This window comes from Rattus norvegicus, chromosome 9 (genome assembly GCF_021556685.1).
Source record: "Rattus norvegicus strain SHRSP/BbbUtx chromosome 9, alternate assembly SHRSP_T2T, whole genome shotgun sequence".
NCBI lineage: Eukaryota > Metazoa > Chordata > Mammalia > Rodentia > Muridae > Rattus > Rattus norvegicus.
Window position 1 is genome coordinate 101,074,508 of NC_141542.1, and position 14,628 is coordinate 101,089,135.

Here is a 14,628-nt window from a genome sequence, read left to right on the forward strand (position 1 = left end):
AAAGCAAAGGGTTTGGGAAAAGGATGTGTCTATAGCAAGGATAGGCCTATGACACTAACACTCAAGGGAGAATTAGCTGCATCTTAACATGATTGAAGTGATTTGGTGTCTGCCTTCAACTGAAACAAACTGATTAATTTTTAGCAGCAAAACTAAAATCACCACAAACTAAGAACAACTGGTAGTTTGGCTAAACTACACTTTCAAAAGAAATAAAGGCAGTGAGTACAATGTTAGTCAATAAAATTTCTTATCTATAGTGTCCAGGTATCAAAGGAATGCTAAAGTTTTTTTTTTTAAAGGCATGCAAGAATTACCAGTAATTCCTAACTTCATCTAAAAAGGATGAAATGCTGTGTACCGAGTTTGTCTCGGCAACACAATCACCTAAGGAGAGAAGTGCTGGCAAATTACACAATCCTAAGTGTAATTGTTATCAGTGAGATTGAGATTATCTAAAGTCTGAACTTCGCTAAAACATACCCACATCCTAATCCTAAGTACCTCTGATGAGTAAAAATCCAATTACAGATTTGGAATGTAAGATCACTTTGTACTCTTTAACAATGGGGGGGCGGGGGCCCTCAATAGTAGACATTATGTGACCAGCATGGATGAGGCCAAGCACTCACACTACAAAGCCAGAAAGCAAATAGAATAAAAGCAGCAGTCACCTGTTTCTTCAGAAGATTAAGTGTAATTATTTTCAAAATGCAGTACAGATTAAAAGAGAAAGGTGCTTAACGCCTGGCATTTAAAGCATTGTGGGTTATGCTAATATTAAAAGTATACTCTTCTCCAAACAAAAACTTACTGAGAACTGTACTGCTATGTATATCTGGCAAGTTATCAACATGTTTAGTAACAACAGAAGACATTATATCTATGCTGAAATCAAGTATATGGAAGAACTGTACTTAATTTTGTCACAAAGATTAAAAATATTAATTTAAAGGGAAGCAGGAATTAATGAATTCAGAAGCAGGCTGGCACTGTTAACATAATTGACAACTCTGAGGAAAATGGGATGGTCCTGCTTTGGTTGAAAGCCACCCACAGCAGTCTGCATCTAACTACCACCTCAATGTCAGCAGAGACGGAAAGGGGAGGCTGCAGTACTGCAACACTAGTTTCACCTTATCTTTGTGTGTGAAATTTCAAGAACATTCTGCATAGCCACAGAGCAACACTGCTTGTTAAACAGTGGAGAAAAAGAATTGGCAAGCCAGCATTTTTTATTCAGAGCCAAACAGTAATTACTTTAGGCTTTGCAGGCCATATCATCTCTACTGCAGCTATCCAACTCCGAGTCTGGTATTGTAGTTCAAAGGTAGAAAAAACAAAACTAATAAACATGGCCCTGATCCAAAAGAACATTAAAATTCACTTAATTTGCAACTTAAAATATGATGCTCCATTTTTTTCCAGTCACCAAAAAAATGTATGAAACATTCTTACTTCTCAGGCTACATAAAAACAAGCAAGAAGAGCCTGTGAGGTGGCACAGCCCAGCCTGACAACTTACAAATTGAGCTCAATTTGTAGTGAGAAAAACAACTCTGACAGCTGTCCTCTGACCTCCACATAAACGCTCATGCACACATTAAAAAGAAAACAAAATAAAAGCAAGCATGGGTTAGATAACAGTTTGTGGAACTCTTAACATGTTTTAGAAAGAGAAAGAGGGATGATAACTCCCAGAAGTTACCTGGTCAGGCCTCTTCAGCTCTTTTAGGTAAAATGTTAGAAATACATAGTAAAACTAGTAAATTACTAGACTTAAAACTGGGAATAGAGAACTGAGAATTAGGAAAAACACTTCTAGAATAGTGACAAACTCTAAAATAAAATTTAAGCAATAGCCTGAGAATACAGCTCATCAATATATAGGCTCAACTGCCCAAAACTACCAGAAAAGGGGGAATGGGGCAGCACTACAAAACTTCAACAAAGAAATCTGAAATAATCAATTGCCTAGAAAGAGCAAGAAGGTAACAAAAAACTGCAGCAAACAACTTTTAGAAAAACAAAACTGATGATATATTAGGTGCGGTGACTCACACCTTTGATCCTGGGACTGTGAAGAAGCAGGTGGCCTCTAAGTTCAAGGCCAACCTGGACTACACAGAGAACCTAAGCACATACACACAAAAAGACAATAAATGAGAAAATGAGAAGCTTAATGGAGATAAGACTATAGTAATCAGAAAGAAAGTGTTGATTGAGAACATTATGTCTAAGAAAATATCCTATAAATTTTGAGACACAAGAATTTCTCAAACAAAACCAAATGATTACTGGTCACTCAACTCCTATGAAATATGGTCCTTCAGCTGGAAATAAATCATTTAAGCAGAAATTAAGCACAATGAAAAAATAAACTTTTTACATTATATCCAAAACAATAATTGTGTGTTATCAAACTTCTAACAAATGTCTGATAAAAGAGGAGGCTGGGACTAAACTACAAAAATTCTCAAACTATTTTTAATATGATAAAATATTAAAACAAAGCAGCTATAATAAATGAAAGCTATATGTAATAATCTCTAGCGCAATCACTAAAACACACAACAAACAACAGAAGAGAAAAAATATTCCAAGGAATACAAGATGGATATCAAACTTACCAAAGTTAATAACTCTCACATTAAGTTTTGTAAAAAGACCCAAAATAAGACACTATACTAGTGTTATACATAAGTAGAAATACATAGCAGTGGGGAATTTACAGTATCTAAAAAAACCGCTGTGTACATCTATCATTTGATCAGCACTGTCTGTATAGGAAAGCAGGAATCTGTCAATATGCCCAATTTAAGACAAGAGGGAATACAAAGTGACTGAATTTGGCTCTCATTTTCTCATACTAGAAAGAAACTATCAAAAAGGCTCAGAAAACTAGATTCAAGGACAGTCTTTATTACAGAAGGTATAAATTGACCTAAGCCAGATAGTTAAAGCCGTTTAAAAAATAGTTATCTTAAAATTAAAGATTTGAAGGTAGTGAGGGTATGGCTATGACCAGCCTTTAATCTCAGCACCTGGGATCTCTGTGTGTTAAGGCCACCCTGGGCTAAATAGCCAGGCTATGCAACTGAGAGACCCTGTATTAAAAACACAGACCAACAAAAAGATTAAAAAGTAACCTCAACAAGACCCATAATCAAACTGAACAAGGTAAACATCAATGAAAATCACTAAAATAACTGGAACAAGTGCAAGTCCACTGTGTCCCCAGCCACATTCACACACCTCTATAAAAACCCTTGTAACTTAAGAGGATACTAAAACCACTATCTTCCAAGGATCAAACTCAAGGATCATGCATGAGCTGCCTCTGGACATGTCACCAATACTACAATCATTACAATAAAAATAGGCTAGCTTTTTGAGTGATCATTTCTCATTGGGCTGGGAGTTAGGGGTACCAAATCCAGGCGTAGAGACGCAAGGTTAAGAACACTTACTCTTTAAGATTGTATTTGATTCCCAACTCTCACATGGAAACTAACTATAGTTCCACCCGCTTGAGCCTTCTGAAGACACTGCATGCACATGGTACACACACACACACACACACACACACACACACACACACACACACACACACACACACACACACCTTCAGGCAGGCAAAACATTCATATACATAGTCAAAATAAATTTTAAAACAACATAAATTTTAAAACAAATACAAATATAAAACAGCCACTAGAAGTAGCAATTTATAAAAAAAGATGCTTATAGAATATCTTAACAAAAATTTGATGCTAGATACCATTAAGGAATAAACCTAACAGTAATCTAATTGGGTATTTGTGCTAACAAATTTTTTATATAATGAAGTTTTACTTTTGTAATGTCAGTAATTTAGTTCAAACTACCACAAGGAATAATATGGGTTAAGAATAAGACTAGCAGAGAGATGGATCAGCAGTTAAGAGCTATCGTTGATTTTCAAAGGACCCAAATTCAGTTTTTAACATCCATACCAGGCAGCACAATAGCTTGCAACGCCAGCTCTATGGACCCATCTCCCTTTGCTGGACTCTGAGCTCCACCCCATCAACACAAACACTTATGCATACACATGCACAAGGACAGGCAAATGGGCAGACAACATACCACAAAAAATATATACGGGATATGGGGCTAGATATGACTCCATGTTAACATCTTATATTCGAGATGAGCCAGGTTCAATTCCTAACACCCTCGTGGTGGCCCACAAACTTCTGGAACATAGTTCCAGAAGATCTGAGGTCTTCTTCTGGCACTGGTGGGCGCCAGATATACAAATGGTATACAGACATACATGCCAAGCACTCATAAATAATAAAAATTAGTAAGGCGTGCAAGCATTACACCCAGCTAAATATGGGATTTCGATTATTGACAAACTTACAAGAGGCCCTGACATAATTTTTCATCCCGATCTTCAACTTAATGAAATGGCAAAATAAAGTTTGTTTATTTATTTAAAACAACAACAACAACCAAGAAGCATATTAACTGACAGCAATATATGAATCCATATTAAAATTTAAAATGTTCTGAGAATAGCAGTATGATAAACATAATCGCACTATTCGACATTTTAACTGGCCTAGCTTATAGTTAAAATATGCGTAGATGCCGATTTAGCTTTCAGTGTGACAGGAATGACTAGGGACAGAAACAAAGCAGTACTTGCTGAGGGCGCTCAACTATGGCCTGGGCTGTATTTAATTTTTATCCTTATCATGTCATTCCCTAGCTCAAAACTATAAAATGTTTTCTAACCACTCCACATTGTGGCAAGCCTACCAGGGCATTCCATGACTTGGTAGAGGTGTACACCTTTTGGGTTTCAACATCTATCACTTCCGCACTTCCCTGTGGCTGCTCTACTGTCTAAACACATGCAAACTCAGCCCCCAACCCATGCAGCATGGATTCTTTTTTCTAACTACATTTAGATTTCTATGAAATCTTCATGTCTTGGCAATTTCTCTCTAACCAGACTTCCTCTATCCTTTCCCAGCTGGCCTACATTCTTACTTATTTCCTTCTCTGTGCTGAAAATACTGCCTGCAGTGTATTAATACATATTGTATTACTTGTGTCCAAAGTAGCTCCAGTAGAAAACAACAACTCAGCTTATAGTATTATTAGTATAATACCAGCATCTAATAAATGGTAATAAATATTTAAGAGTTCTCAAGAAGGCAGGTGTTGTAGCATCCACCTATGAATCCAGTAAATGGGAGACCCAAGGACCCAGAATTGTAATGAAGTTTGACTCAAAAAGGAAACCTGATGGCAGGGTGTATTACCCTGAAATATAGGGAAAACATTTTAAGTTTTCTTGCTATTAAGCTAGAAATGGGTTGTTGTGTTTGGTTGGAGGTGGGAATACATAATGTAATGTAGTTTTTTTTATGTGTTTTTGAGACATGGTTTCTCTGTGTAATAGTTCTGTCTTGAAACTCGATTTGTAGACAGTCTCTGCCTCCAGAGTCTGAGGTTATGAACCATCACACATGGCTTATAATGCAATGTTTAAACTACAAAATAAAACAGGAGCAAAGAAGATGGCTTAGCAAAAGAGAGGCTTGCTAAAAACTTTGACAACCATATAAAGTTAAGAGAGGACTAACTACAAAGTGATCTCTCTGACCTCTACATACTTATCCTAGAATATACATTCACCCACAATACACACACCCCACACACACAGATCATGCATGTATTTACACACACATACAAACTAATACCATCAATGCAGTTTTATTTTAAAGTGTCAAATACTTGATGGAATGCATCAGGCAGCTTGGAAGCGAAGTTAAAAAAAATTACTTAATGCAAGTCAAGGAAAACTTTAACTGGAAAACTATAACCATAGAACAGAATATGTTCAGTTATAAATCAAAACACATATGAACCAAAACAAACAAAACCAGTTTAAGTTAACAGCAGCAGGTATTATGAATCTACTGTTAGGTCAACCATGTATGCTGTGATCTGGGTTATAATTAATCTGATAGTCTGGTGAGAAGTAATGCTGCTCAGACATCATTCCTATCAGGTTCATGTTAACACTATCTTATAGAGTATAATTTGTGACACCAGGAAAAGCTTTGAACAAAAAAATTAAAAAATACGCTCAGATGATATATATAAAATATGGATTTTTAAAAAATTCGGTTGGGTAGTCAAAAATGAAAGTATAGAAGGAAAGCTAAAAGATACTAAGTTATGTACCAACAAACAAGTAACCAATAAGAATAACACATAACTAATCATTCAGAGACTTCAAGAGATGAAAAATTGTAAACTATTCACTTACTAGCTCCGCTTCCAATTGTTCTATGGAAAAGTTGTGACATCCGAGGACCAAGAGGACCAAAGAGGTGAGGAGGAAGACCCCTGGCCTCTAACAGAGCTAAAGAAAAAAGAAGGGCAGGGGAAATAGTTGAGTTGACTTAAAGCAACTGATCTTCCCTAAAAATGTTAAGAAACTGATTCATCTCACACAACTGAGTTAGCACAACATTACTTGCCACTATGAATTTTAAGAGAAACTGTATTAACATACACAAACTTAATCAGTTACTATATATTAAAATACCTCCACGTCATTTCTAAATATGAAGCTTTGGAGAGAACTTAAAACATAGACAGATCACCATCAAAGTACTTTAAAAAAAAAAAAAAAAAGGCATGCCTCATTTTCCTATTAACAGTACTTCCCAGAGAGGTGACTCTGTCCAGAAGCCTTACACTGGGAGTCTATCATCTGAGATATAAGTACAAACCCACCTAATTCATTCATGGAGTATATGTAAAACAAGATTGTTTTTGTAAAAGATTCTGACATTAAAAAAAGAGAGAGAAAATCAACGAGAGTTTACAAAAAGAACATGGGCATAGGGAAAATCCATCCTTTACCTTTTTAGATAGTAGAGAACAACAACATATTGAGGTGCTTCATAATGTATTACTAAAGCCAATTATACATGTAATCATGTGAAGAAATTTTTGAAAAACTATGAGGCTTTGCTTGGTTAAACAGTAAAAAAATGAAGACACAGACAGGTCATCTCTGAACCCAAAGCATCAAGTTAAGGAATAATAAAAAAAAAAAATTTTTTTCCCAGAAAGTGCAAGTATAACTAGAATTCCTAGACAATATCCAGTGAGTATTAATGAACTTTGTTCATATCAAGAATAGAACTATCTGCAGCCTGTGTTAATCATTTCTTGCATACTCAATGGCTGTCTTTACCTTGTAATCGTCCCATCTCAGAATCATCGGATTCACTCTCCCCAGAGGTGGTCATGCCAACAGCCCCTGCAACAGAACTAGAGGCTTGGGGAGAGGGGAAGGCAAGGATTAGGAGGAGCATTTAATCTTATATGTCTGACTTACCTTAAAGAAAAATCAAAACTTTACAAACTTAAAATAAGTTAAATTTCTCTTCCTACACACTCTACCATTCTACAACTGCCTCCCATATAAAATTCAGGTGCAAAGGAAGAGCACAGCACAGTTATATAAACAAACAGAAATTTGCAACCTTCACGCCCTTGAAATAGCTTTCTCCTGGAGTCCTCTGCCATTAGTCAATCAAGTCAGGCTATTAAGAACATTCTGTTATTTCAGGAATGTAAATAATCATTTATCTGTTTTCTCTAGCTGCAAGAGTGTAAAAAGATCATATGCACTTACACTTGCCTTTTGGAATGAAATACTGAAGCAAGAGCAAAAACTTGCTATGAAGTATGGAGAGGCTAAGATGCCAACAGTTAAAGCAGAATGAAGAAGCAGAAAGATCCCACTGCACAAAACATATATAAACCAAAGCAGAGACAAAACCAGCTTAAGTTAACAGCAGCAGGTATTATAATCTAACCAAAGAAGAAGAAACTAGCTGTCTGCTAAGTGTATGCTTAGCCCTATACAACTTCACACAGGTTTGTTCTACATATAACCATAACCACATCATTAACAATGCTCAGCCTCCATACTAGATAATAACAGAATGGAAGGCAAGAAGATAGGGTCTTTAACATAAATTTTAAGAGCTCTTTTTGACCTGGGCATGATGGCCAAGTTCATCACCATCATAGGAAAGACAGACAGACCCCCCCCCCAAAAAAAAATCCAAAAACAAAAACATGTGCACACAGCAAAACAGCACAATAGGATCCTGTTGAAAAGTAAAAAATGGGGACTGGAGAGATGGCTCAGGTTAAGAGCACGTGGTTCACAGCCATCAATAATGGGATCTAGTGCCCTCTTTTGCTATGTCTACAGTGTATGCATATAAGTAAAAATAAATAGATCTTAAAAGCAAAAGATGCCAATGTGCCAGCCACCAATTTTAGATTTTAAAAATAAACATTATTTTCTGTAATTTCAGATTCCTTTTTAATTCTTAGATAAGGGTTGAAACAAAAGTTAGCTAATGGTGGCCCAAAGAATGACATCCAGGACATCCGTTATTTGTTAAAGCAAGCAACAAGAACAGAGTTGTATGTGTCTATTATTATGTATGCTGTCACATTACATACATTATAAGGATAAAGCCTTTAAGATTAACAAAGATGATGAAAAGACTTAAAGCTACTTAAGGCAGCATTAAGATGCTTATATGCTGAACTGTCAACCCGTTTGCTTATAGAGATCCTTAATGCACAGGAAAAAAATTAAGCCTTCATGACTTAAGTGTTCATGCCAGCTAACAGTCAGATAGCAAGTTTCACTACTATTCTCTGAAGTAAACACACCCCTCAGCTGGAATTTTAAATTCAATTATGGTCATTATAACAATCTCCTATCAACAAGTAATAGTACTTTAGGTTCTAATTAAGACCTAGTCTATTAAAGTGGCTTTAAGTATAGAGAAAGCAAGCACAAAATTAAACATAAAATACCCCAAGAATCTATAATCTATAATCATTAAGATACAAACAACAATACATCAAACTACATTTCCCCCCAAAACTACTCTATAAAACGGGACTCTGCTTTTGCAAATGGGTAAGTTTGCCAATTTGTTACCACTCAAAACAAAGAAAGTGAACTTTTTGGCAGTCCTTTTATAAGTGGAAGCCAATGGAGGACATCAGGTTTCCCCATCTATTAGTACCTGGCTTACTCCCAAAATAGTTGTCTTTGAGTGAACATGGAATTCACTGTATGCTGGCTTGGGCCAACACTGGGGTCACAGGTCTATAAACACAAAGGCCAGCCAAGCCCAGGTTTTGACAGAGGTACTGAGGATCTCAACTAGCTAGAGCTCTTAGGCACTGAGTCCCTACCCAGCCCTTGGCAACTCTTTCAAAGTCTGACACAGTTGTCTAATGAAGTTACCTTTACCTATGTAAAGATCACTCTAGCCTTTACACTAACTTGCTTACTGGAGAGACAGTTTTTGAAATGCTGTTTTGTGAAATGTAACCAACTAACAGCTATTAACTCAAAAATTCATTAGTCAAGCCCAAAAACTTTACACAATTCTCTACTCTATAGTACACTCAATTTCTCTACTATATAATCAAATATAAAAATATGACTATCAACAGAGACGATCAAAACTCAGATTTTACTTTAGAAATTCTAAAAAATGTCTAAAAAGAACTCTATTTTAGAATAGTTTATAAACACTTCAACCTCTTACAAAGATAAAACATTAGAAGGCTCACAGATGGATGTTTACTTGCCAGAAATTGCTAAATAGCACATGTGTAAGTAAAAAAGGCAATAGGAAGATCTATGTCATAAAACTTCATACTAAAGCAAAAAAAAAACATTTTTTTACTGTGTGTTCGATCATCTTGTAATACAGTCATAACATAATTTGTAGTACTAAAAAAAAATGTAATCAAGAAAAGAAAAGCATTAAAAACTGGGTGCATCTAGATGGTGGTAGCACATGCCTTTAATCCCAGCACTCCAAGAGGCAGAGACAGGTGGTGGATCTCTGTGAGTTTGAGGATAGCCTGATCTTTAGACCAAATTACAGGACAGACAGCAAAGACAACAAAGAGAAACCCTGTCCGGAAAAATTAAAGGAAAACTGGGTACTGGGTATTGTAGCTTCCACCTTTAGTCCCAACACTTAGACAGGGATTGAGTCAGCAATACGTAGTGAGAACCTGTCTTTTGTTGTCTATAATACTATAGTTTATATAAACTATAACTATAAAACTATATAAAAATTCTTTTATATACTTTTAATTTCAAAACAAAGTAAAACCAAAAATGCCACAATAAACAACACCCAAACCCACTTTTTGGTGAAGAAGGGGTTTTCCTGCTTTAAGAATAAAGTTGAAGAAAACAACCACTAGACATCAGCAGACAGCCAAGAAGAGCCATATTAAAAACAGAACTAGATGCTTTTTAGAATATGACTCTGATCATTTCTTGAAGTTATGAATTCTTAATATAAAAAGTGAGCACCAGAACATGCCTATTTTTCCTTGCCATTTCACTATTCTTCTACCAGTTATAGAAATCACTAGTCAAGAGACTAACATCGGGGTTGGGGATTTAGCTCAGTGGTACAGCGCTTGCCTAGCAAGCGCAAGGCCCTGGGTTCGGTCCCCAGCTCCCAAAAAAAAGAAAAAAAGGAAAAAAAAAAAAAAAAAAAAAAGAGACTAACATCAAAAGGTAGTTGAAATGACCACAGATATGTCCTCTATGCTAACTTAGGTTTGTATTTTACACAAAGAAAAAAGAAAGCACATTTTCTCAGAAGTATTTTACAGCCAGCCAAAAGTGGAATTTCTATTATCCATAAAGGATCCCACCCCAAAGCATAGTAAACCCAAAATGCTCCTCTTAACAACAGTTAACACCATGTATATCTTCTTCTGCAACAGTCAACACCCCACAAATATCTATTTACTGATTTTAAATATGAATGAAAATAAAACACACTATAGTCCCTTGAAGCATTTACCCTTGATAATATATCAAAGAAAAAATTCCCCTCCCCAGTTCTCCTTTCTAACCTTGGAAGTATCCATACAAATTAAATTCTTCTAAAAACCTAGGGAGAAAACAATGCTGTACTGTGCACTTAGTTTCTAAGACCTAGATTGAAGGGTCATATATCTTAGCTTGGAACTCTGGGAAAGCTTAACCAATGTGTGCCTCAGTTTTCCTTCATTTATAAAATGGCATTAACAGAACTCACACCTCAGCAGGTTGTTTTCAATATCCAATAGGAATGTGTGGGAAACGTTTAAAGCCACATCTGCAGAGTAAACAGGTGTTGCTGTAACTGTCAACTCTAATATATTCAGAAATTTCATTCCTGACACTCATTTAAGAATTTGCCTCACACTTCCACATTCCGACTTGAACTGAATAATGAAAGGGTAGAAAGTGATAATACTGGAAAGGAGAGGCTGTGCATTTTCAGCCTTAAAGAGCCTGCAAATGAAACAGCTTGTATTCTTCCAAATATTTACCAACTACCTATAAAGAAAAATAATTTTTTAAATATCATTCCCAATAGAAGAAATGCTACAGATTCACTGTCTAATTTTTTCATAAAAATTAGGATACAGAAATTATTTCAAAAATAAACTTGGGTTCGGTCCCCAGCCCCGGAAAAAAAAGAAAAAAATAAAATAAAATAAGCTAAGCAGAATACACAGTAAGTGTGGGTAACCAAACCTTTCTAGCAATCCTGCATATGCTAATATTAAATCATACTACATGAAAGTGCTTTGTTCATTATGCTTTGCAACTGAGCTTGATGTGACATATTGTAGAAATACACAATCACAGTGGTGAATTACAGTATTTTTTTCTGTTCAGAAAGAGCAATTTCACACTAGATTTTAAAATCCACTTACCACAATTTTAGTAATGATAACAGATACTTAAACAAAAAGAGGAATACACGCATTTTTTTGCCATCCAAGATTATCAAGGAAATCTAAAATAAATCCATAAAAATCTAAATATTAAGCAGCTTCAGAATAAAATAAATTTTTAGGGCTTAAAAATACTATGATCTACATGCTTATTAGGACACAATTAAAGTACATCTTTACTTTTTTATTATGAATTAAAATTCAATAAAACAATCATTAGTCAACTCATATATATACTGATTAACATATGAAAATCTTATATGGCAAATTTATACCTTTCTATAAAGCCCTCTGAAAGTAGTACATGTATGGACTGGTTGAGAATCTTAACAAATGAGCCCACTAATCAATAGTACCCAATCTATGATGTAAAATAAAAATGTTTCGTGGTAGTATCTATGGTACCTCTCCTCTCTTTTTATCCTATTTACAATGTAGAACAAGAAAGTTCATCCAAAAATAAATTTCTGAGACAAAAAAATTGCTTTAGGGCTAAGAAGTGCCAGTCTACCTGCAGCTCCTTGGGGAGCTTCATCTGTTCGAGCAGCTGAGGAATTTACTGTCTCCTGGTTGCCTTCAGGGTCTGCCATTTTCTCTTGCCTCCGGGCCTCAGCTGCTCCTCTCTTGCCCAGGCCAGAGCCTCGCCGACTGCAACAGAAAAATGTCATCATAGTCAGCATTACCAAGGCACTAGGAGCAATGTATAGACAACACAAAGCTCAAATTCACAAGAGCACAAAGCCAGTTTCTTCTCCCTTTTAAATAAAAATTGTTATAGAAAAATCACTAAGACATTGTATATCTGAAATTCTTCCAAGTTATAGCTCACACAATACAGGCTTCTGTGTTATTGGGAGCTGTTGTCATCTTTACAGACAGACATGATTCTTAAACACTTTCAGCTAAATGAAAAAGTGGATCCTCCCATAGAGGGGAAAATATGAAACTACACATTTAAAATACAGACTCATTTACAAACATAGACAATAGACAAAGGCTTACAGAGTAACAGCAACAATAGGAGGATCAAAAGGACAGGGACATCATGCCCATACTTTATGTCAGACTACCTAAATCATCTAAATTCAAACATCCTAACGCTGCAAAAACAGTTAAGGGTTTACTATTTATGAACTACAGATGACTAGGAAGATCTGTTTAAGGACAGAAGTATACCCTACAGGAAATAAAGTATTCAAACCATATCATCAAGTTAACAAATTAACAGTTTATTGATAATAGGTAAGTTGAGAAAAAGATGATCATTACAAAACCAAGACACAGTTTCCTGACTTACCTGAGAATATGATAAAACCTAAGGCTAAGACCACCAGTGAAATCAGAGGATGAATACTCAGTAAGCATGAAAAATGAAGCTTTCAATTAACTGAGGACTTGAGTTTCTTTCTCAGTGAAAGCTAAACAGGAGTGGGAAAGATTAATCTTTCCTTCATTAAGTAAATAGTGCATTAGAAACCTAACATACCAAGCTGCAAATGAGAGATTCAAATTCACCTAACATTTAATTTCACAGTATTCTAAGCTAAACATTGTGTATTTACAAATTGCTACCCTCAAAGATTGTTACTCTGAAATAAGCACAGAAGCTCATTAGGTCACCAAGACAGAAAATATAAGAAAAAGCCCTAAAAGTCAGGCAAGGTTTTGGACCAAAACTGTTTTAAAGCAAGCATGCTAGATAGCTTGTACACAGCATGACCATGTATATTTTTTTAAAAAAGTATTTCTATATATAAAGCATATATAAAAAATAATTTTATATGCACTGAACAAATGGCCATGTGTACCAAAAGGGTACAATGAAAGAAAAAGAAAATGACACTAAAATATCTGTCCTCACATACAGCAGATTCAAACTATACCCATTGTTAAAACTGAAAGGGAACTGAAGAGTTGGTGGCACATTTAAGAGTACTTTTAGGACGGGGTTGGGGATTTAGCTCAGTGGTAGAGCACTTGCCTGGCAAGCACAAGGCCCTGGGTTCGGTCCCCAGCTCCGAAAAAAAAGAAAACAAAACAAAAAACAAAAAAAAAAAACAAAAAGAGTACTTTTAGATAACAAAGATCAATAACGAGCTTGCAGAATCTGTATGGGGAAGCTCACAACTGTGTATGTGGGGTGGGGAGAATTGGTTAGTTTTGATCCCTACAGCCATCTCCATATATCAATAAATACACACAATTTTAGAAATGACTTTTTTTTTCAAATCTTCTAAAAACCTGATCCAAAATGGCACCAAAGCTCTGTAGAACTCAGAATTATTTTCTCAGGAATCCTTAAAGTTATTCCTAGGAAATCTCAAATACACTTAGTTACACTAATTCTAGATACTTTAGAAAATATGTGTAGAAGCCAGGAACCGGGGTTGGGGGGGGGGGTAGGGAAGTGTTGTGTTGAGACAAGGATTCTCTGTGTGAACAGTCTGGACAATCTGGGACATCCTAGAATTCTCTTTGTAGACCAGGCTGGCCTCAAACTAAGAGATTCGCCTGCTGGGATTAAAGGTGTGCATCACTGTTCAAAATTGCAACTATAATAGAAATCTACCACCATTGTGCAAGGAGGCATCACTAGGTCCAGCTCAACCTAATATCTCATCTTAGCAAAAGAGGAAAACAGTTTAAACATGTCAAAAAGTAACATGGTTTTGTGTTATGCTTTTGAGGCTTTCATTATGAAAGTTGGGCTTTCGGTTTGATCTTTTTAATTAGTCTGCTTTGGGATTA

The 14,628-nt window shown here is 35.7% G+C and overlaps 1 protein-coding gene across 50 annotated transcripts in view; it reads right to left on the reverse strand.

Moving 5' to 3' along the window:
• Trip12 (thyroid hormone receptor interactor 12) overlaps positions 1-14,628 on the reverse strand; it is a 126,244-nt gene that overhangs the window by 49,542 nt on the left and 62,074 nt on the right. For all 50 annotated transcript variants that reach the window (NM_001031659.4, XM_087566395.1, XM_087566394.1 and 47 more), the window contains 3 exon segments: positions 6,332-6,427; positions 7,271-7,354; positions 12,392-12,528. In NM_001031659.4, the coding sequence (NP_001026829.2) occupies positions 6,332-6,427; positions 7,271-7,354; positions 12,392-12,528 (317 nt within the window).